This window comes from Beta vulgaris, chromosome 6, assembly GCF_026745355.1.
Source record: "Beta vulgaris subsp. vulgaris cultivar EL10 chromosome 6, EL10.2, whole genome shotgun sequence".
Lineage (NCBI taxonomy): Eukaryota > Viridiplantae > Streptophyta > Magnoliopsida > Caryophyllales > Amaranthaceae > Beta > Beta vulgaris.
The window spans coordinates 5990675-6012948 of NC_079207.1; the positions used below are offsets into that span (position 1 = coordinate 5990675).

The window sequence follows — 22274 nt, forward strand, 5'->3', positions numbered from 1 at the left end:
CCATGGAATGGGTTTTCCACTTTCCAGTTTCAATTGGACTTCTAATCGGGTTTCACCAATTGTCAATTTATCATAAATGGACTTACTCACCTTATTTAAAAAAAAAAGGACCTACTCACACCACTTCTTGGTCGGTAACATGCGAGTCTAAATCTCGTATCATCACTTGTGTGCCATTGTATTTTATTGTCTGATTAAAAAGAGATTTTAAAATTTAATTATAAAGTGGACGGTCATAATAATATAATAAACTAGAGGAAATAGTGGCAAACAATATAGTACACACAAAGTGGAATTGAATATTTTGATTCGTCATGATCTATATTATGAGAAACATATAATGTTGAAAATGCATGACAAAATTGCGTTCCCTTCTTGTTATTATAGAGCGATTCTTGTAAAAAACACAATCTCACGCTAAAATTGTGAAATGTTCAAAAATTAATCTAACAAAGTAATAAGCGACTCCTTAAAAAAGTAAAGGTCACTCTTAATCTATTATCATAACGAGATTTTGTTAGATTTTTCACAATATGAATTTTCAGAATTCTAAAAAATATATATTTTTTTCACATATACACCATTAAAGATATTGAATGCTTAAAGTTATCCATGACAAATGTGAAACTTTAAAATTACACTATTTTAACAAAACAAATGTAGTATATAAAATGAAAATGAATTCTATAAAATCTAAACATTTTCACAAAAGTATAAGAAATGACAATAACTTTATTACCAACTTTGTTGATCACTTACAACTTTTTTTTTCTTCTAATACATAAACTAAAATTCAATAATCCATTTAACAAAGAACAAACAAAATAAAACTAGACAGTATTCTCAATAACAACAAACTGATGATCAACAGCTGAGATCATCTATACAATATATAACATACATATAGTAAAAATCATCCCAAATACAATATAACAATAACAATAATAATAATCCTCATATAATTAAAACATAATTAATTAATCAGATCTCTTTAACTTGTTCTTCAAAGTTCTTCATTGCAGAATCAGGCAATCCCAAGAGAACATTAATAGATCTTCTTTCACTTCCATGAGACAAAAACAGTATAACTTCTTTCTCAGGTAATGCAACAGGTCCAGATAACACAGGTTCACCCCACCCAAAATCTGTTGTGTGAAATGACAATCTTGACCATGTAGTAATCAAAAGTGTTGAACTTAATGATGGTCTTGCTCTTGTTGTTTCAAAATAATCAATAGCTGATCTCATATAATCATCTGTTACCATATTAATAGCTTCTTGAACTAATCCTACACCATAAGAAACATTATTTTCCACTAATTTTCCAGCTGAACATATAGAATTTGTAAGAACAATTCCATTCCCAAAATACCCTTTTGGTAAAGGAGGGTTAAATTTGGATCTTCCATCAACAGCAAAGAGTAGTTTAGTCATTTGATCTGGTTTCATGTTTAGTGCTTTACTTCTAGCTCTCCATACAAATGCTGAAAGTGCTTCGAAACTAGTACATTTGTTTAGGTTTCCGTCTTCCATTGCTTTAGCTTTTAATTTTTCGAGATGTTTTGGGTCGAAACAAAAGGATCTGTATTGCATTTCCTCAGCGTATGCATTACATGTGCCGGAAATATCCTCGATCTCCTCGAATTCATAGTGTTTGAAATCAACCTTTGGTGGGTTTCGAGATTCGAGGATTGATCTGTCTATGAAGGGAGGTGTGTTTAAGGTTAAACCTCTGGCTGTTTCACCCCATGAGTTTACAAATTCCATGGCTGCGATACCATCAAACATGCAGTGGTTCATGCATAGCCCTAATGCAAACCCTCCACACTTGAACTTTGTCACCTGCTCATGCATGCATATATATTGCACTTAGTGAATTGAACATTTTTAATTTGTTTGTCATTCTCAAATTATTAATAGAAGTAAAATAGTATGGAGTTAATCTCTAGTGATTGAGTTTGACCGAAAGAAAATGATTTTCCATGAAGATACATCTTTCCTAGGTTGCACATATACGGCTATGGATACGGATACGGGTGCGGATTCGGGTGCGTGACAGAAAACGACAAGATTTTGAAAATTTAGGAAAGGTACACGGATATGTATCGTGTCGGGTGTCGGTGCGGCTACGAGTACATGACTTAGAAGAAGTGACCATACTACACAACATCTTTCAAGGGAAAATACAAGTAGTTTTTCTTTCTTTGGTTTCTCACGAGAAAAGTTAGACACGAAATGAAAATAATCAAGGCCGTCTCATAAAATTAGGGGCGTTCAAAAATAAATTATATTTTTTTTTTGTTGATTATAAAGGGACTGAAGAGTTATTAATGAGACTTTTTTGGAAAATAAGATAAGAAGAGGAAAAACACCAAATATAAATTAATCTTTTTATATTTATAATTAGATTTAGATTTTCTATAAGGAAATGTGAAAAGGGAAAACCACTTTCCCCACTCCGCTTTAGTTCTCGGATAGTAACAAACTCTATTATCTAATTAGTTAATGTTAGCCCTTTATTCTCCAAAAAAACGACTTTCATGGAAAATGTAATTTCCTTCTAATCACAAAAGGCATAATTTTAGTTTATAGAAAGCTACAGAAGATGATTAATATATAAAGAAATATATAAAAGAAAAATTGAGTCCAATAATTCAACATTTGATCGGTTCGTTGAATGTATTATCAACTTTTGATTATTTTAAAATAATCACAACTTTGGAGAATAGTCTTTTAAAATAATCCGAATTGTTATTTTTCTTGCATACAATATACCGAAAATGAATTGTGATAGGTTGATGGCAAGAAAAATAAGAGTCTATATAATTTTGAGAAGATACACTTAAAAGTTGGAATTATTAAAAATATTTAATAGGTGAGATTAAATTCAGTGAAAGGTTAAATGTTGGATTATTATTAGAATCAAAATTTTCATACTAATATTAATGATTATTGGTTTTATGAACGTTTACAAACAAAGCTTGTTTATATCTTAGGTAGATATAATTAGTTAAACTAAAAATTCTAACTCACATAATAATGTATTAAATGGCATGTAGATTTTCTAGGGTAATAACTTACAACTATATGATCATTTATCACTACCCCATTAGTAGCGACAATCATGTCAGGGATTTTTGCCACTCTATTATTAAGGAGATTGAAAATATCACAAAGTAATAATATGAATCTTTATTATTGTCCATCATGAAGAATAATTATTAATCTTTAGGAAAATGATATATGTAGCCCTTAGGGCTACAAATAAGGTGCTTAAAATGAAAATAAAATATTGAATCAAGCATTTATTACCTCAGTTGATGTGAAAATGTGTCTTGAATTCTTAAACTGTTTCCATTTAAAGAAATGTATTACCCTAATCTTTATTGTCTGTCATGAGGGTTAATAACAGATGATTTAAATTATCAAAGTTATCGTTATCCTTATGATGCTGACGACTTATTACCCGAAGAAGATAGTAAACAATTTATTGAACTGATTGTGACATCTCACACTTATAGTCGCATGCTCCATAATTCGAAAGAAGAGAGAAAGATTTTTTTATCAAGCAATAGAGAGAGAGGTGTAATCACTGACGGATCTAAATAAAAAAAAAGTAGTACGATCGCAATTATTAAATTTTATTGGGGTCAAATGGTCAATCTTTTCGAATAATTTTCAAAAGATCGAAATCTTTAAAAGAATTTTTTACAATTTTATCAATTTAAGTGGAGTCAAGTGACGTTACTTGTTTTTTTAATAGATCCGCCACTGGTTGCAAATCTTGCAATTATGTAAATTCACTCGTATGTAGTTCTCCCATTATATTGTAACTTAGGTGTTTAATTCCTAACAATTTATTATTTAACTAAATTCTTATTTTTACATCTACATTGATGATGATGACACCATTCAATCGTGTTAAGCCATAACTTTTCACCAATAGAAAAGAAATTTAAAAAAACTTATATGTACCTAGTTCATATTAAATTCACTATGGATTCGATGTTGTATATGTGATTTAGATAAAAAAGAGTAAATATGTTAAAAAATATATATAAAAGAATTGTAGCTATAAACTGAAAGGGTGACTACATGAGAAAGGGATTACTATTTTAAAAAATGTAAATAGTAAACTAATGTAAAAAAGGTGACTATATGAAAAAAAAACATTCATTATGTTACATAAAAATAGATTAGTGTAGTTTTAGATTGTAAAAAGTACTCCCTCTGTATTTTTTTATCTTTCTCACTTAGAATCTCGACACTATTCACAATTAGAGAGAATCTTTTAGATTTTTCTCAATATATAAGAAAAAAATATAGTCATGTGGGGTTTCTTTTGATTTGTCTCAATGAGTACTTTATTAATATTCAATTATTATAATTTTTACTAATATGTAATGAAAGATATTTAATGTAGAATAAGTATATTGGCAAACGTGCAAAGTCAAAGTAGGAAAGATAAAAAAATACAGAGGGAGTAACTATTAGAAAAAACAATCACCATGTCACATGAATAACTTTGGTCCATAATAATAGTGTACACGTCCACGCATGACTAGTCCAGGTAAAAAAATTAATCGTGTGGGATATATTATTGCTAAAAACATATCAACATGTTGATAATTTTAAAGAATATAATAAAAAGTTTAATGGTTAAATTATGCATTGAAAATCATCGAACCTAAAAACATTCTTAGCCTTTAAATTACACTAATGACTCTATAGTTTAGAAGGTTGTGCTTCACGTACGGTTTATCATACCCTCTGCCTCATCACTCTCACAATGAGTAGACACATCACACATATTATGTGATAGATTGATAGTGATACTACACTTCTTGCTTCGGAGTAATTTTTAATAAACCGTGCAACAATACCTAAATCTAGGTTGCCAATAAATGAAAACACCTGAATTAGTACTGATTTTTTGTAACAGAAAATTTAAAAGGGTACAAACGCTATATTTTTGTATAATGAGTGAATTATTATTGATGTGAAAATACCCGTATTTAACTTCATTTAAATAAATTATCCCTTAATCATAAACCATGAGTATAATTATTTCACTCCTCTAATTACTCATAATCTCACTAGATACAATTGCAATTAAAAAATTCACCATACAATTACTGTCTGTCACTTAATTATCAAATTTCATTAATCAATGATGCAATAACTAACATCGTCTAACAAATTTTCCATTAATTTTAAAAAATAAAATATATATATGCAGAACGTGGATTAATATGAATTATGAAACTACTTCTACGCCTCGGGAATTATAAATTTAATTTGTTAATATTTTACTTTGAAGTGATAATATTAAGTATCACTTGATTTAGTAGTTAAAACATTAGTATATATATTTGTGATCACATGATCAAGTCTTATATAATGCATTTTCTATTTTATTTAGTATATGTGGATTACTTGACATAAAACACTCTAAAAAATGTCATGTATCATCATTTCTGGTTTAAGAACGCTTTTTAATCGATCTAACTACTGCATGCATGCCTAGTCTATTGCTAGCTGCCACATTATAATATATACCGCAATTTTTTTTCTATAATAATGTTACATATCAAAGTGTTTGTTATCAAACTAAAGAGATAAAGGGGGATTTTGGTAATTCGAAATTTACTATTTAACCATACTCGAGGAAAACTTTTGAAGCGCAAATAGTGGTAATTTTTTGTATACAGTAATAAATGTGGCTGTGGCACAGGTTAGTAATTGTTGGCTGCAAATATAGAAAATGGTTCTCAGGACTACTAACTAATGATTATGGATTTATGGTGGTCTGATACTCTGATCTACACAACATTGGTATTGTATTACTTATTTCTTTACTACTTCTAGATTTTTTTCTTAGCTAGGGAAATAAGCTTTTTTGTATACTACTCCATTATTTAAGCTTCAGTTTCTCATATGTGTTTGTATGTATTTAGACATTTTTTTATTTCGTCTAGTTTTCCTTTATTGAGGTGATATATATGGTCTAGTTTACCAGCTTGTATTTGGACAAAAATTATTTTTTTGACAACGAAAAAACTTGCATTAATTTAAGAAAGAAAGTACAACCTGATGCTAATATAATTACACATATAACAAGCAAAGAAAACTAAAGGAGCTTGACAAAAATTGTTAAGTGTAGCTTTTAGGACTGTTTGACTTTGACATGTGGTGATAAATATTAGTGTTCATAATATAATTGCATAGGTAATTTTGAAAAGAAACTCTCATGTCAAGATCCATAACCAATAAAAAAATTATGAAGAAAAACACTTGTTTAGGGTTGAAGGTTTATATTACTATGAACATTAACAAACAACTTTCTTTACAAAAATATATATTTCATTATTATTATTTATTACCAATATTATCATTGGTCATCAGATAAATTGTTAATGCATGATAGTGTCATATACGACGTATTTACTTTAATCCTTATATGTTTGGTGACTGAAATGGAATTGAAACTGATAAGGTGATTCAAACTGATTAAGTAGCAGCTGAAACTGTTAAGATACTGAAACTGATACGCTAGCTGATTGCTAACTAACCCATGGAAACAAAGACTTGATAGTAAAAAATAAATTAGTGAGAAGGTGGGAAATGAGCTAGGGAAATGTAGTATAAAAGGGATTGAACAAACCTGAGCAACAAGGGGAGGAATTTCAAGCAGATTTTTAGCATTAGGAATATCATAAACCAACTTTCCAAGAGTGATAGGGTCAGGCTTGGTAGAGTCACCAATCTCAGCCATGTTACAATCAGCCTCCGCCTCGACAAACACCGCACCATGGTTGTGGCCGTCGCCGCCGCCGGTACAATCTACAATAAGCTTCCCTTGAGGGCTGATCGTAAGCCGTCCTGCCAAAGGATAGTAATGCACCAACACCTTTGAAAGAGCTTCCTTTAGCACTTCACTTGCTAACTCATTTCCTTTGTCCTCGGACTTAAAGCAATATATTGTACGTACAATCACAGCTATGTTTTGGTCTAAATTTGACAAAAAATAGAAACCTCTAGGAGTTTCTTTTGCTGGTTCAACCAATATTGGTTCTCCAATTCTCTTCACTTTAAGCTCAAACTCATAACCATTTGAAAACTTTGTTACTCCGTTTTCTCCATTTTCCTTAACCTACATCAACATATATATAAAAAAAAATGTTATGATTTTTTCCTTAAGAAAAACTCATGCAATAATAAAACTTTAAGATTTTTTCTTTAAGAAAAACTCATGCAAAATAAAAAAGGAAATTATTGTAGGGTTTGAGATGAATGACTAACTAACCATGTTGATTGTCTTTGTTGTAAGAAGGTAGAGAAAATGTGTGTGAGAGAAAGAGTTATTTGTGGTAAGTTAAGATTCAAAAAAGCATGGATTTTTTTTTCTGCATAAGAAGGTTAAAAGGAGAAATATATATATAGGAAAAAGGGTATATAATGCACCTATTATTGAATTGGGTGTTTAATTAGCTTCTTTAAGACGAATAAGAATGGTTGGCTCAAAATTTTACAAAATGAAGTTTCTTATGGAGGAGTTTATAAGGGTGTTTATAGTTATTTATTTATAGTAATTTATTTGTTTTGTTGAAATTAGAATGTGAATATATTTGTATATGGGTGAAGGTTGGCCACTAGTCTTGATACAAAATAAAAATAAAAATGATGACATGCATGCATTGGTTTTTCTTATTCTTAGCTTGTAAGATGGGTTTGGTGAGTTTGGTATTGTAATGTTGGATGTACGTAAAATGGAGCTCCAATAATTTTTGTTTTCTTGTTAAGGTGATAACATCACTTTTTTTCTTTATTAGTTGGAAAAGTTGACCAAACATAGTGGTCATATAACGGTTGCTTACTTGCTTCCATGACCCGGCCAGTACTTCATATTGCTAATATGATACTCGTTATGATTTTGTTGTGCTAAAGTTTAGTATTCTAAGCAACAGGCGTTTGTTTAAGTGGTAAGTAGTTTGATGTCGCTTAAAGAAGATTTCGGATTCGAAGCTCACCGTATGCAATAACTTTTGTTGAGAAACTCATCCACCTAAAATAGATGTACGACATAAGTCGATCCGAACGTAATAGAATTAAGTTGTGATGAGGTGGTGTACTATGCGGAAAAAAGTTTACTATTCTAGAAATTTTGGAGTAGACTTAAGATAGTAATTATGAGTATACGTGGGTTAAAGAAGTTGGTTGTACATAGCATATAAATGAGTTTCTGACATTGAGAAGGCTAATGGATAGCTATGGCCTCTGGGCATATTGTGTTGGTGAGAAATTATTACCGTGTTGGACGTACAACAATACTCCCAAATCCCAATATCCCACATGCCTTAATGTTATTTTATATTTATGAGGAGAAGTGATTGAGTGATTCTAAGGATTGTCAGCTCTTTTATTATTAAAATATTATTATTATGTCACTTCTTCTTCAATTTATTACATATATATTAATATTTTATTCTAATGTGTTTAACAAGTTTGGCAACGTTGAGAGTTTACTCAAACATTTTTCCTACTAAAGGGTTGCTCCCCTTTTGATTAGTTTCTTCTTTAAAGATGGCTCGATTTCCTATTTAGAGGACATAATCTCGCCGACACCTTTTAATATTTTGGAAACAGAAAATATCCCTACAACTAACGGATTTGTTATACTTTCTCTCCATTTTTCGCTTAAGTGTTTTCAACTCTTAGAGTTAGTCTATCATTGTCCTTTAGTTAACATACTTCATTAATAGTTAAGCCACTCTTTTTTCCATTCCGCCTACGAAGAATTTATATATAACCAAATTTTTTAATCAAAAGTTATAACCAAATTTTAGAATAGATGATGTATGCTAGTACTAAATGGTAATGCACTAAAGCTCCTATAATACACAAAAGTTTCATATTATAGATTCTTACATGAGACGAGGTTACAATATACTTCCTCTGTTCTTTTTATATTACAATAATTACTATTTTGGGTAGTTTCACATCTATTGCAACAATTTCAAATTTGGTATAAAAAGTAATAATTTTAATTGACAATATTGCCCTTACTTTATCTTATTAAAACCATCATTAATTACTCACCCTACCTTATTTTCCAAGGTTGATTTCTCTCCTACTCTAGTTAATTAAAGAGTTACTTTTATGCTAAACTACTCAATTGTTCCAAATCCTTAAAAACTATGTCCAAACACATTGTTCTAATAGAAAAAGAATGGAGTTAGTATTAGTTCGGCTAAATTTAAATCGAATTGGGTCACCTTTAGTTTTTACTACTTATAACCTTCAATTATGACTGTTTTTGGGACATTTTTGGACTTCTTCAGTCATACTTTCTCCAAAAACATTCCTAGTAAAGTCGACATGAATTGTGATGTTGCGCGGGTGCTTGGCACCATTTGTGTTGCCTCGAAAAGCCTTTGAATACCCCATTTGTTCATTTCTCATGAAACCCAATATTACCTCGCAAAGAACGTAAAGGCATCCATATATTCATTCCAATTCACATGACTCATTTCCAATGACCTCCCATGTCCCTAGGAGACATCCCGTGGCGTTCGGAGCTCGGCCTCGAAAAATTCCGAAAGTGTGTATTATAACCTTCAATTTTGGTTGTTTTTGGGACATTTTTGGACTTATCCGGGCCTGGTCATATTTTCTCCCGAAACATTCCTAGGAGTGCCGACGTCACTAGTAATGTTTCGTGTGTGCTTGACACCATTTGCATTATCTCAAAAAGTCTCTGAACATCCTATTTTTTCATTTCTCATTAAATCCAAAATTGTCTTAAAATGAACATAAAGGCATGCACATATTCGTTCCAATCCACATGACATATTCCCAATGACCTCCCATGTCCCTATGAGGCATCCCGTGGCATTAGGAGCTCAGATTCCAGGAAAGTCCGAAAGCGTGTATTATAACCTTCAATTTTGGCTGTTTTTGGGACATTTTTGGAATTCTCCGGGATTGGTCATATTTTCTTCCAAAATATTTCTAGGAGTACAAACGTGACAAGTAACGTTCCGCCTATGCTTGACACCATTTGCATTGCCCCGAAAAGCATTTGAACATCCCATTTTTTCATTTCTCGCGAAACCCAAAATTGTCCCGAAATGAACATAAAGGCTTCCACATATTCGTTCCACTCCACATGACACATTTCCAATGACCTCCCATGTCCCTATCCGTGGCATTATGAGTTCGGACCTCGGGAAAGTCCGAAAGCGTGTATTAACCTTCAATTTTGGCTGTTTCTGGAACATTTTTGAACTTTTCCGCGCCTGGTCATATTTTCTCCCGAAACATTCCTAAGAAAGCCGACGTGAATTGTAACGTTGTGCGGGTGATTGGCACCATTTGCATTGTCTCAAAAAGCCTATGAACACTTCATTTGTTCATTTCTAGTGAAACCCAAAATTACCTCGCAATGAACGTAAAAGCATCCATATATTCGTTCCAATCCACATGACTCCTTTCCAATGATCTCCCATATCTCTAAGAGACATCTCGTGGTGTTCGGAGCTCGGGCACTGGGAAATTCTGAAAGCGTGTATTATAATCTTCAATTTTGGTTGTTTTTGGGACATTTTCGGACTTATCCAGGCCTGATCATATTTTGACCTGAAACATTCCTAGGAGTGCCGACGTGACTAGTAATGTTCCGCGTGTGCTTGACACCATTTGCATTACCTCGAAAAGCCTCTGAACATCCTATTTTTTCATTTCTCATGAAATCCAAAATTGTCTTAAAATGAACATAAAGACATGCACATATTCGTTCCAATCCACATGACATATTCCCAATGACCTCCCATGTTCCTATGAGGCATCCTGTGGCATTAGGAGCTCAGACCCCGGGAAAGTTCGAAAGCGTGTATTATAATCTTTAATTTTTGCTGTTTTTGGGACATTTTTGGACTTCTCCGAGACTGGTCATATTTTCTCCCGAAACATTCATAGGAGTGCCGACGTGACTTGTAAGTTGTAACGACGTTCCCCGTGTGCTTAACACCATTTGCATTGCCTCGTAAAGCCTCTGAACATCCCATTTTTTTCATTTCTCGTGAAACCCGAAATTGTCCCGAAATGAACATAAAGGCATCCACATATTCGTTCCAATCCACATGACTCATTTCCAATGACCTCCCATATCCCTATGAGGTATCCCATGGCTTTCGGAGCTCGGGCCCCGGGAAAGTCCGAAAGCGTGTATTATAACCTTCAATTTTGGTTGTTTTTGGGATATTTTTGGACTTTTCGGGCCTGGTCATATTTTCTCCCGAAACATTCATAGGAGTGCCGACATGACTTGTAACGTTCCGCGTGTGCTTGACACCATTTGCATTGCCTCGTAAAGCCTCTGAACATCCCATTTTTTCCTTTCTCGTGAAACTCAAAATTGTTCCGAATTGAACATAAAGGCATCCACATATTCGTTCCAATCCACATGACTCATTTCCAATGACCTCCCATGTCCCTATGAGGCACTCTGTGTCATTAGGAGCTCGGACCCAGGGAAAGTTCGAAAGCGTGTATTATAAACTTCAATTTTGGCTGTTTTAGGAACATTTTTGGACTTTTCCGGACCTGGTCATATTTTCTTCTGAAATGTTCTTAGGAAAGCTGACGTGACTTGTAACGTTGCACGGGTGATTGACACCATTTGCATTGTCTCGAAAAGCCTTTGAACACCCCATTTGTTCATTTCTCGTGAAACCCAAAATTACTTCGCAATGAACGTAAAGGCATCCATATATTCGTTTCAATCTACATGACTCCTTTCCAATGACCACCCATGTCCCTAGGAGACATCTCATGGCGTTCGGAGCTCGGACCCCGGGAATGTCCGAAAGTGTGTATTATAACTTTCAATTTTGGCTGTTTTTGGGACATTTTTGGAGTTCTCCGGGCCTGGTCATATTTTCTCCCAAAAGATTTCTACGAGTTCCGACGTGACTTGTAACATTCCCCGTGTGCTTGACACCATTTGTATTGTCTCGAAAGGCTTCTGAACATCCAATTTGTTCATTTCCCGTGAAATCCAAATTTTCCTCGAAATGAACGTAAATGCATCCACATATTCGTTCCAAGCCACATGAATCATTTCCAATGATCTCCCATGTCCCTAGGAGTCATCACTTGGCATTCGTAGCTCGAGCCCGGGAAAAGTCCGAAAGCGTGTATTATAACCTTCAATTTTGGCTATTTTTGGGACATATTTGGACTTTTTCGGACCTGGCCATATTTTGTTCCGAAATGTTCTTAGGAAAGCCGAGGTGACTTGTAATGTTGCGCCAGTTCTTGGCACCATTTGTGTTGTTTCAAAAAGCCTCCAAACAACCCATTTGTTCATTTCTAATTAAACCCAAAATTTAGGATTAAATAACTATTGTTGTATAGAAATCTGTTGTAATTTTTGTAGCTACGGACAAAAGATAATTTAGGATTAAATAATAGGGCATATACTATGGAGTTAGCTAAGAGATTTTTAGTTGGGAAAATATCATTTTGTGACTGAAGATCATTGAGGTAGGAAACTCAGTGGTATTTTAGAGAAATTTTGTCATCTTGAGTTTCAAAAATGAGAAATATGATCTTTATGAGAGTTTTCATGCTAAATAGATTTTTAGATTTTTTTTCAATGTTTATTGATTTACACATCCTTACTTCGATTTTTGTAGTTCTGTAAGTGAGGTTTTCTTTTTTCATAATGCAAAGCGATGGCCTCCGGGTTTATTTTTACCAAGAGTGTTGATTCTCTGGTGGCTTCTTATTGTATTATGTCTTTTCCTAGATGGTATTTTAAATTAAATTTTTATTGTGGATACTTAAAGCATGATTTAAAGTTGGTTGAGATGGTAATTGTGTCATGTTATAATAGCAAGAGGTCACAGGTTCAAATTTTATTGCAAACTTTTGTTAATTGACATGACTTATGTACACGTTGGACAATTCTAGTGGAGTAACAGAGGTGACACGTGGCGTGTATACATTGTCACGCACACCTTTTAATATATTTGTATAAATATATTAGGAGTATAGAACTATCCCTCACTCTTAATAATGAAGGTGCGTGTTTGATTGAATGTAAGAAGTATGAATTCCTTAGAAGTTTATTTTCCCATATCGTTGTATTTCCTAAGATTTGCTAAAAGTTATTTGGTGATTCGTGGAAAACGAAAATTCCTATGGGAATTTCCACTTACCTAGGTTCTCCTAGGTAAGTAATTTCCTCCATTTTATTGAAAGTCGAACTTCCTAGGAATTTCTACTTCCCATGAATTTGTCAACCAAACAACATCAAAGAATTCCAATTCCTAGAAATTCTAGCCTCCCATATTAAACAATGTCAACCAAACAAGCACTATTCAATCAGTTTCGAGATGATGCAAGCACATGACAAGGCTAACTTAATTACTTTTGTTTGGGGCTTCATAACTGTTTTACATTTTAATTTCACTAAACTATTGTTAGGACGTTGCTATCAGGATTACTAAAACTAAAAGCACGCAGCCAAAGTAGCTGCGTGGTAGATCAACAATATTACCTAAAACAACAGCCGATTTAAATTATCAACAATCTTTTAATTATTCAGTCAATAGACCGAAAATATATTGATTTTTCTTTTCCGTATTTTGTTCTTTTGGGTGCAAATTGTGGAGACACAAGAAATTTTGTCATAAAACTAAAACATGAAGATTATATTGGTCAAATTGTGGACACACACTATCCAATCAACATTTCGTTAGTGGAATAAAAAAATTATCACAAAATTAAACTATCATTGTTGATATTTAGCAATTAGCAGTATAATAATGATTTAATTACAGCCATATATAAAGGAATGTATGACGCCATTACTAAAAGTTTGAAATTTTTCACTAATCTTATTTAACCAATACAAACATACAATATATTGATATTATTTGAGAACTTGTTATTTAAATCAGAGATATCAAAAATGGACTTGAACAATCCAATAAAGAGCAAAATGTTTGGTTACAAAACCAATCTATAACTTGAAATTTTACAATTGAACCAAATTCGAGCTACTATATAGTTCGACACAAGTTTGGACACATGAGATTAAACTTAGTGAAATTGAGTTAAACTGAGCTGAATTATGCTAAGTTCGAGTCATTTTGTGGCCAGCCCTGAAACTGCAACTCTAAAACTACACAAGTTTCCACTTTTCTTAAATAGGGAGATCATCAATTAAGGGACAGGGATAATGGCATCTAAGCATCGTTCTAGAACAGGTCCAAGAAAGTAGGAGGATTAGGTAGGAGGAAAGCAGCTCACAAATCACAGTAAGGAAAATCGTGCACAAACCTGCAAACTGTTTACAAGACATCGTTTACTTGCTTGCATTATCACACAACACAAATAAAAGGTCTGCTATTCCATCAAGCAAATATATTGGGCTCAAATCTAGGAAGAAGATTACTTTTCTACGCATCATATTCAGGCCAACTAATTTATAGTACGCCAAGAATTTCCCCAGCTTCTTGGAACAAAAAAAATCTCCGAAACAATGTGTTCATAAATTTGAAGTTTAAACCAAGTCACTGTACGCCATAATCGCTTAAAAAGCCTAGAACTTCCCCACCATAATGGTTTGTCTAGTTAGCAACAAAGATATATATAAATTTATGGTTTATTTAGTTACAAAGTTAATACACACACAACTATTAAAAGTTTTCTTCCAAAAAACCATCATTGAACTAGTCATCACCACTATAATGTGAACTTTCCATACCATTTGAGCAGTTGATTACACCCAGTTCCCTCCCTCCAAAAAAAATTAGGCGAAAAACCTCGTTTCTGCTCGGTTCCGGAAAGCAAACAGAAGTGGCATCCCGTTTTTTCCATTCGAGTTGAGGAAGTATTCCAAAATTATGCCTGGCCACACTTACTCAAACAGGCAAGCCCTTCCTCCAGATAATCTTGCCTACTGATCCAAAACTCTGGTGCATCCTGCATAAGTTGAACAACATAATTAAATACCATTTACCCAAAGTACATGTCTCATGCTGAATGATCACCAATCTGATATATGATCATACTGAAAAACATGACTTCAACATTTCGCTCTCCTAGTGTCCTAGCAATTATCAGTATTACTGTATTTACTCGCTTATCTTGATTTCTGTAAGTAATTAATAATCTGTCAGCTAGGCTACTTAATAAACAGATGGCCTTCTAGAATGGACTAAAATCCTGAGAGAGGTGAAAAGCATCGAGTTAAATGCGTGTACTTTTTACAGTGAGGAAAGTAAAGCCTGAAAAAATGAGCAAGAGCAAAATACCCCTGAATCCTGATGTACTTTCATCATCATTAATAATAATTTCAGACAATAAGTAGTCATGCCAGAAAATTCATATGTAGGGCCCTAAGTGCACACCATGTTAAAGTCTCCATTGATTGCTAGCAATGCCCAACAAGGATTGGACTCCAATGTTACCCTCACCCAATCCACACATTCCACCCAACCTTAACCCTGATATAAATGAATAATTAAATTAATAACCATGGCCCTTACGGAAAGCAAATGGATATGGTACTAGTAGGTACTAATAAGGGAGACTGAACAAAGGTGAATTTCTGAGAATCACATAAACTTCGTTTCCAGAACTATTAGGGGGCGTTTGGTTCATATAATGGTATGGGTTTGGAATGAGGAATGAAATCAAAGTGGTATGGGTTTGGAACTTGATACTTAATACCTTGTGTTTGGTTTCATTTAGGAATGAAAAATCTTCTTTTATTTGATACCTAGAGGTAAGGTATGAGCCATACCCACCTCCCCCCATGCGTGTCTAAACCCCATACCTTATGGGTTTGAGGTATGGGTTTAAAATTTAGAATTAAATTAAACAAACACTAGGTATGGGTTTTGTTGATTCCAAACCCATACCTCATACCTAAAACTAGTGAACCAAACACCTTATTAGCTTGTTTGATCTCTTGATCACCAACTTTAACCTCGTCTTACAAAAAGGAAGTTAAAATATCTGCTGACCCACTCAAATTAAGGGGCCTAGCCCACTAAAAGATGTGCAGGTAGACCTGTAAAGGGTCAGGTCCAACTTAAAAAACAGAAACTCAACAAAAATCTTGCTTGCCCTGTTTCCTAAATATTGCAGCACTTGGTTTGGGACATATGTTAAGGAAAGAGGAGAGAGAAGGTTTATCTCAACTCTAATCACCCACCCCTAAAATCACATTCCCCATGACACACCCAATGCTCTTTTAGCGACTATACCTCCCACCAACCAAGTCAACCCAAACATGACAAAGCCCTAAACTTCACTCCAACCACCGGCTTCCCTCAACCTCACCCCAGTCACCAACAACCACTTCACAATGCCATCACAAACTTGCCAACCCAAGAAATGAAGAGTACCTTTTGTCCCACAAACCCTGTGCGTCATGCAGAAATGAAAATTTGGTCAAGATTTGCAATTCAATCAAATGCATTACAATGTACCAAATGTATTAAGAACATGTTATACTTTGTGGAACCAAATCCCCCATGAGATAAATATTGCATATTATTACTAAGGTTGTTACCGGAATGTATTTTTAAGTGAGGTAGCTGTACAGTGTTACAGTCCCTTTTCTGGAGCTTGTCTCATCAACTATATAAGTGGTGATAATAACAATAATGCAAGGCACAGGAAGGAAGGGAAAATAGAACATGGAAGAGGTACCTTCATTATCCCGGCAAGAACTGCACCCCCAAGGTACACCATATGCTTTCTTCTTGGTGGGTCCTCTATCCTTAATCTCAGCTTCTGCAAATTGCAACAAACAAGATTGCATAAAGGACTTGCCAGTTGAAGAGTGAAGAAACACATTCATTCATGCAAAGATCCCAGGAAGATGCAGATTGGTGGACCCTCCAGTGTAAGCAGTACAAGCCAAAACATTATACTCAATGGAAAGCCCCAGCAAGATGCAGATTGGTGGACCCTCGAAGTGTAAGCAGTACAAGCCAAACCATTAAACATAGACAAACCTTAAGCACCATCAACTAAGCGCAATAATGATAGGTCAGCGATTGTGTGTGTGTGTGTGTGTGTGTGTGTGTGTGTGTGTGTGTTTGTCCAATACCAGGAAGAGGACAAGGACATCTATGAAAACAAAATAAAATAACAAATTAAAGAAGGTGAGAATAAGACACAGGATGCTCATGAAAAGCTTCTAAAGCACGACACAAAATGTTGGCACAGTAACTCTATGTCCAAAGATGCTGGTTGTCCTCTCTGACCAAGTTTTCGTCAAACCATACCTGCAAAATCTTCTTTCCATGACCAAAACCCAAACATCTAGTTTACTAGTGCTGAAATTAGGTCAAAAGATTAAGGTCATCAGGATCATCATCTTTAAAGAAAAAGATTACTTCCATTGAAAATTTCCGTGGAAGTTGCACTTCCAAAGTAGATGAACCATTGAATTGTCACCTATTATGTAAACGAAAAATACTACTTTCCTCCACTTCTGTAGACAAAATTTCTTAGGAAAAAGGAAAAGCTTTCAAATTAGGCCTTACCAGTAAAAGATTTTTTATGGCTAACTTCCCAATCACTAAATCAAAATAGGTACTATGGAACAACCACAACTTGTATAGTTTTATGGTTCATATATGCTAGCCAGTAGACAATTTCTGACAATGACAAAATGTTCTGTGACCTAAAATTTTCACGCTAAAAGTTTTACAAGAATAGCTATTTCCTCTATAGTGGACTTCTCATACACTTTACGCAATACAGCAGTCAGGTCCTTTTAGCCTTCAAATTGACAATTAGCACCAACAACCAGTAACCTACGTTAATCAGGCTATACAATCCTCCCACAATACCAGTCAAGCCAAAACAAAATGACATCTTTTTTTTTTTGAAGTAACTAATTCATTAATTTGATATAACATCTACTATAGAATTCGATTCTAGCACATATATATCAAATTGGATCACTTACATTTTGTAAACGAAGATAGAACTCAGAGAGAATAGACAGGTATATCCCTCATATAAGAAACAAATGAACCACAGTTTCACTAGCCAGTTCTGACACGTCTCCCTGTGTCTCATAGTCCGAAGTAACATAGTTAATAATACATCAACTGTGCATGTATTTCACAATGTTGAAAAGGCAAACCTAGCGAGTGAAGCCATAAGACATAGACAGTTGACTGACATTGTAGTTCAAATAAAGACTGCTGATCCTTACCTACTCTATGACCCCAAGAAACCAAGAAAAAACACCGCTGACCAAGTCAAGAGAAAGACAACTTTACCATTAAAATTTCTGATCTTTTTGAGTTTCTCTATGCATTCTCCCTATGTTTCTTGAGTAAAAAAAGCATATAAACCATCTAACTAACATCATCTATTAAATGAGAGATAATAATGGCAGTATCATCGAGACACTTCGAAAACCACTATGCAGATATTTAGAAAATGAGGGTGCAATGCAGATTTTGAACAAACTCACACACACCCTATAGAAATATCCTACTTTTTAAGATACGAAAAGCACTTTGAAAATGCATAATAAAGCTACATGTAGATTAAGTCTATATGAGACGGGCCAGGATCACAAGTCCCAATATGTGCATCATTTTGTGTCTCACTTTATAATTCGGAGCCATCCCAACTTAAGTCATTTAATGTAATTGGTGAATGTAGATAAGATGGCACAATCTTAGAGAATGAGACATAAGATGGAATACTAAACAAGACAGAAGATCTCTACTATTTAAAGCTTTCATAGCAAGATATTGAGCATACATGACGAGTTAAACAGAGTATCACCACTGAACCACTTCATAAAAATATTTAGTGGTTCAGTCTAGAGTGTGTCAACGTTTACCTTCAATCCATCTTTGTTTCCTTTAAGGACAACATCGAGGTATCGGTCTGAAATTTCCCTCTCCAGCCTGTAAGTTATTTACAATATCAATGTGCATCAATTTCAATCCAGTTAAAAGAAAAACAAAATGAGCTACTCAAGGAAAAAAGTCTATGATAAAACTTCAGAAGAGAAGTAAAATGTGGCAATGTTGAATGAAGCCCATCAAGGTAATAGTGATTCAGGAGTCCAGAATAAGGAGTGAGAATAAGACACATTCTTAGAAAAGGCTCACATCCCATGGTAAGAAAGTATATATGAAAATAATTTATCCCCGAGAATGGTATAGAAACAAGCCATAAGCACTGAACTCCCATTATATGTTCCCTCCTCCCAACAAAAGTGTCCAAGTGTCTATTTCTGATTCCCCCTGAAACTTTTATTGTGCTCACAGGAGCACGGTGCACACCATGCACCCAGTAAACTTGTTCCATTTCTGATGAATAAATGTTCGTTTTAAGCATAGTTTTCTAGCAAAACAACATGTTCTGTTTTCCGTAAAAATTGCTCTATTTTCAATAAGCAAATGTTATATTTCAAGAAATGTTCGTTTTAAGCTTATCTTTTAGCAGAAAATTATATTCTATTTTTTGTAAAAAATGTTCTATTTTCAATAAGCAAATGTTCTATTTTAAAAAATATTCTTTTAAAGCTTATTTTCCAGCAAAAAATATGTTTATTTTCCCTTAAAATATGTTCTATATTTGATAAGCAAATGTTCTATTTAAGTAATTGAATTCTAGTAATGTTCCACCTCAACAATAAAATGTTCATTTTCGTAATTGAATTTTCGTAATGTTTCACTTCAACAGTAAAATGTTCGTTTTTGTAAATGAATTCTTGTAATGTTCCATTTCAAAAGTAACATGTTCGTTTTCGTAAGAGAATTTTTGTAATGTTCTACTTCAACAGTAGAATGTTCGTTTTCGTATTCGTAAGTGTTCTATTTTGTATTGTGGGAGCACAGTTCTCATTGTATTGTGCTGCTGGGAGCACAGTTCTCATTGTATTGTGCTGCTGGGAGCACAATGCACACAGTAAATTCCCCCAACACCCCCCCCCCCCCCCCCCCCCCCGAGGTTTAGAAATACATGTTTACTCAATCAACTTTCTCTATTCCTACTATACTAACATCACAGAGTCTACTGATTAATACCACAGACTTATTGTACTTATACATATTTGTAAAAGGTCAACATGGACAATACTATCTAGTTCCATCTAAAATTTATCAGCTTCAAGCCACCAAGGAAGAGGTTCAAAAAGATACACAAGTTTAAATGCAGTCTCACGAGTTTTCATATGGGTTTTCATAAGACAAAGATTTTTAAACATTACCGACTTGGTAGTCCAGGGTACATGGTGCTCCCCCCACTTAGAACAATGTGCTGATAAAGCTGCAAAAGAAGGATGCCAGATATCAGCAAATGACTGCAATGAATAAGGCCCATGTACTAAAAAGCATTCAAATTATTTTTGAAAATGAGCTCCTCTTCTATCTAGCTATTACTACAAATTCAGAAGAATCTGACATGATTGATCCAGTTGCTATGAATGTTAGTTAGTAGCTTGGGAAATAAGCTAGGTAGTTGTGCTAAGGAAAATACACTATATATAGGGATAATTAGAGAGAGAAAAGCATGTTGAATATTGATTAGAAAATTGGGTGACCTTTTAAGAGTTCAATGGGAGAGAATCAAGCCTCTCGAGAGCTTGAATATCATTTACTTTTTCTGTAATTTCAGTTTATTAATCGTATACTCTTCTTCTTCCTCAATTTTTGTCTTTAATGGTGTCTAAGTTATGTTAATTCATAGCACCAGTTAATCGCCATGGGATGATATTCCTCAAGGACCGATTTACATTATGTAGAAGAAAAGACCACCGAGACCAATGCAAAATATTATTTTCATTCCACAGTGATAAGGTTACAATTCCGGTAACCCCAGCATTGTATTTTAAAAAAAATAAAACAGGTAAACTAAGCATTCACTTCTGTTTTCAGTTTCAATATCGAACAACTTTGACATTGAAGTCATCATGTAAAGTATTAAATTGACCAAATTCAAACCCTTTATGAACTAAAAGGCTGCTTAAGCCTGTTTTATCAGGGAAAAGAGTACCCTGATTCCCTGAATACATAAAGCAAATTTGTCAGAAAAGGAGTTCACTGCAAGCCTGCAAGTGAATTTTTTTGCTCCATGCCAAGTGCGCTTTTCTAAAAACATTCAAATAAATTAGAGAAATAATAGAATATGCTATCTAGTCAGAAGTACGAAATCTTTATTTGACATTGCAACACAGAACTTTAAGTCTTACAACTAAGCCATAGTACTCTTACAAATACAACTTTGAGCATATGTACACAGGTCTTCTTCAAAAGTTATATTCCCTCGAATTTTTAAAGTTTCTTTGAGGCTACGTATGAAGGATGTGTTAAACTGTTAGTAGTCGCAATGATACTCAAAGTAACTACTACTATTATATTTGCATTCTGAAGTGACAAGTAATGTTGCATTGGCATTTATAAAGTAGCTAGTAGTATAGAATAAGAAAAGATGGTTGAGTGGAAAAATCAGAAAATAGAAAAGGAGGGACTATCTAGAGCAAACAAAAAAGGATAGGAGTTAGCTCAAGTGGGTAGAGCGCTCCCCTTGGCCCTTGAGGTCAGGGGTTCAATCCTTACCCCCAGCATTATGTTGGGGTATTTCCTTTGCATGCTATGCATGCCTTACCAGCCAATGTGTTGGTGTTTCCTACAGGCTAGTAGCCTTGTAGGGGGTTAGCCTTTGGGCTGACTTAATTTCCTAATCAAAAAAAAAAAAAAAAAAAAAAAAAAAAAAAAAAAAAAAAAAAATCTAGAGCAAACAAAAGTACATGAGTATTCAATTGAGGATTTACCATCATACGGTTATCAATATCCATCTCTTGGATACAGCGGAATACCATATCAGCCATACCATCACCTTCAACATCTATGAGTTCCTGTGCCAAGTAGCATTACTATAATTTAACAATGATGAATGAAACAAAATATTCTAGTTCTTTCTCTTTAGCATTTTATTAATAGGATTCAATAACATTAGAGGTTCAAGGTTTATAATATATTTGGGTACTAGTGGTCTCAATCAAACAATAAGATGAGGCTTAGCCCAAACTTATTTTCAACCAGACTGAACCTCTTTGTATCTAGGAGAGCAAGATACAAAGATGAGCAAAAATGGTCATTAACTGCAAGCGTGTGCAACTCAAGGTGGATTATGGTCAAACTTTCTTTTTGGAAAAATTTGAAAGTGCATACAGAATGCAAAACAACGGCTGCTTACCGGAGTGNCACGAG

The 22274-nt window shown here is 34.0% G+C and overlaps 3 protein-coding genes across 4 annotated transcripts in view; all 3 read right to left on the minus strand.

Moving 5' to 3' along the window:
• Nucleotides 1-714: 714 nt before the first annotated feature.
• Nucleotides 715-7610, minus strand: LOC104895231 (omega-hydroxypalmitate O-feruloyl transferase). Its single transcript, XM_010681683.4, has 3 exons — nucleotides 7307-7610; nucleotides 6665-7153; nucleotides 715-1842 (listed from the first exon to the last, which is right to left on the minus strand). The coding sequence occupies exons 1-3, from the start codon at nucleotides 7307-7309 to the stop codon at nucleotides 982-984; spliced, it is 1353 nt and encodes a 450-aa protein (XP_010679985.2). The 5' UTR covers nucleotides 7310-7610; the 3' UTR covers nucleotides 715-981.
• Nucleotides 7611-14540: 6930 nt separating this feature from the next.
• On the minus strand, nucleotides 14541-21954 carry LOC130591746 (actin-related protein 2-like). Its single transcript, XM_057395594.1, has 5 exons — nucleotides 21836-21954; nucleotides 20273-20331; nucleotides 18896-18962; nucleotides 16732-16815; nucleotides 14541-14994 (listed from the first exon to the last, which is right to left on the minus strand). Exons 1-5 carry the CDS (start codon nucleotides 21890-21892, stop codon nucleotides 14914-14916), a joined length of 348 nt encoding a protein of 115 aa, XP_057251577.1. The 5' UTR covers nucleotides 21893-21954; the 3' UTR covers nucleotides 14541-14913.
• Nucleotides 21955-22167: 213 nt separating this feature from the next.
• The window catches only part of LOC104895232 (actin-related protein 2), a 22816-nt gene continuing 22709 nt past the window's right edge, over nucleotides 22168-22274 (minus strand). Inside the window, exon 11 of one of the 2 annotated variants that reach the window (XM_057395593.1) lies at nucleotides 22168-22267. In XM_057395593.1, the coding sequence (XP_057251576.1) occupies nucleotides 22183-22267 (85 nt within the window). In that variant the 3' untranslated portion in view covers nucleotides 22168-22182. The remainder of the gene's footprint in view (nucleotides 22268-22274) is intronic. The other variant, XR_008969807.1, reaches the window with a different exon arrangement.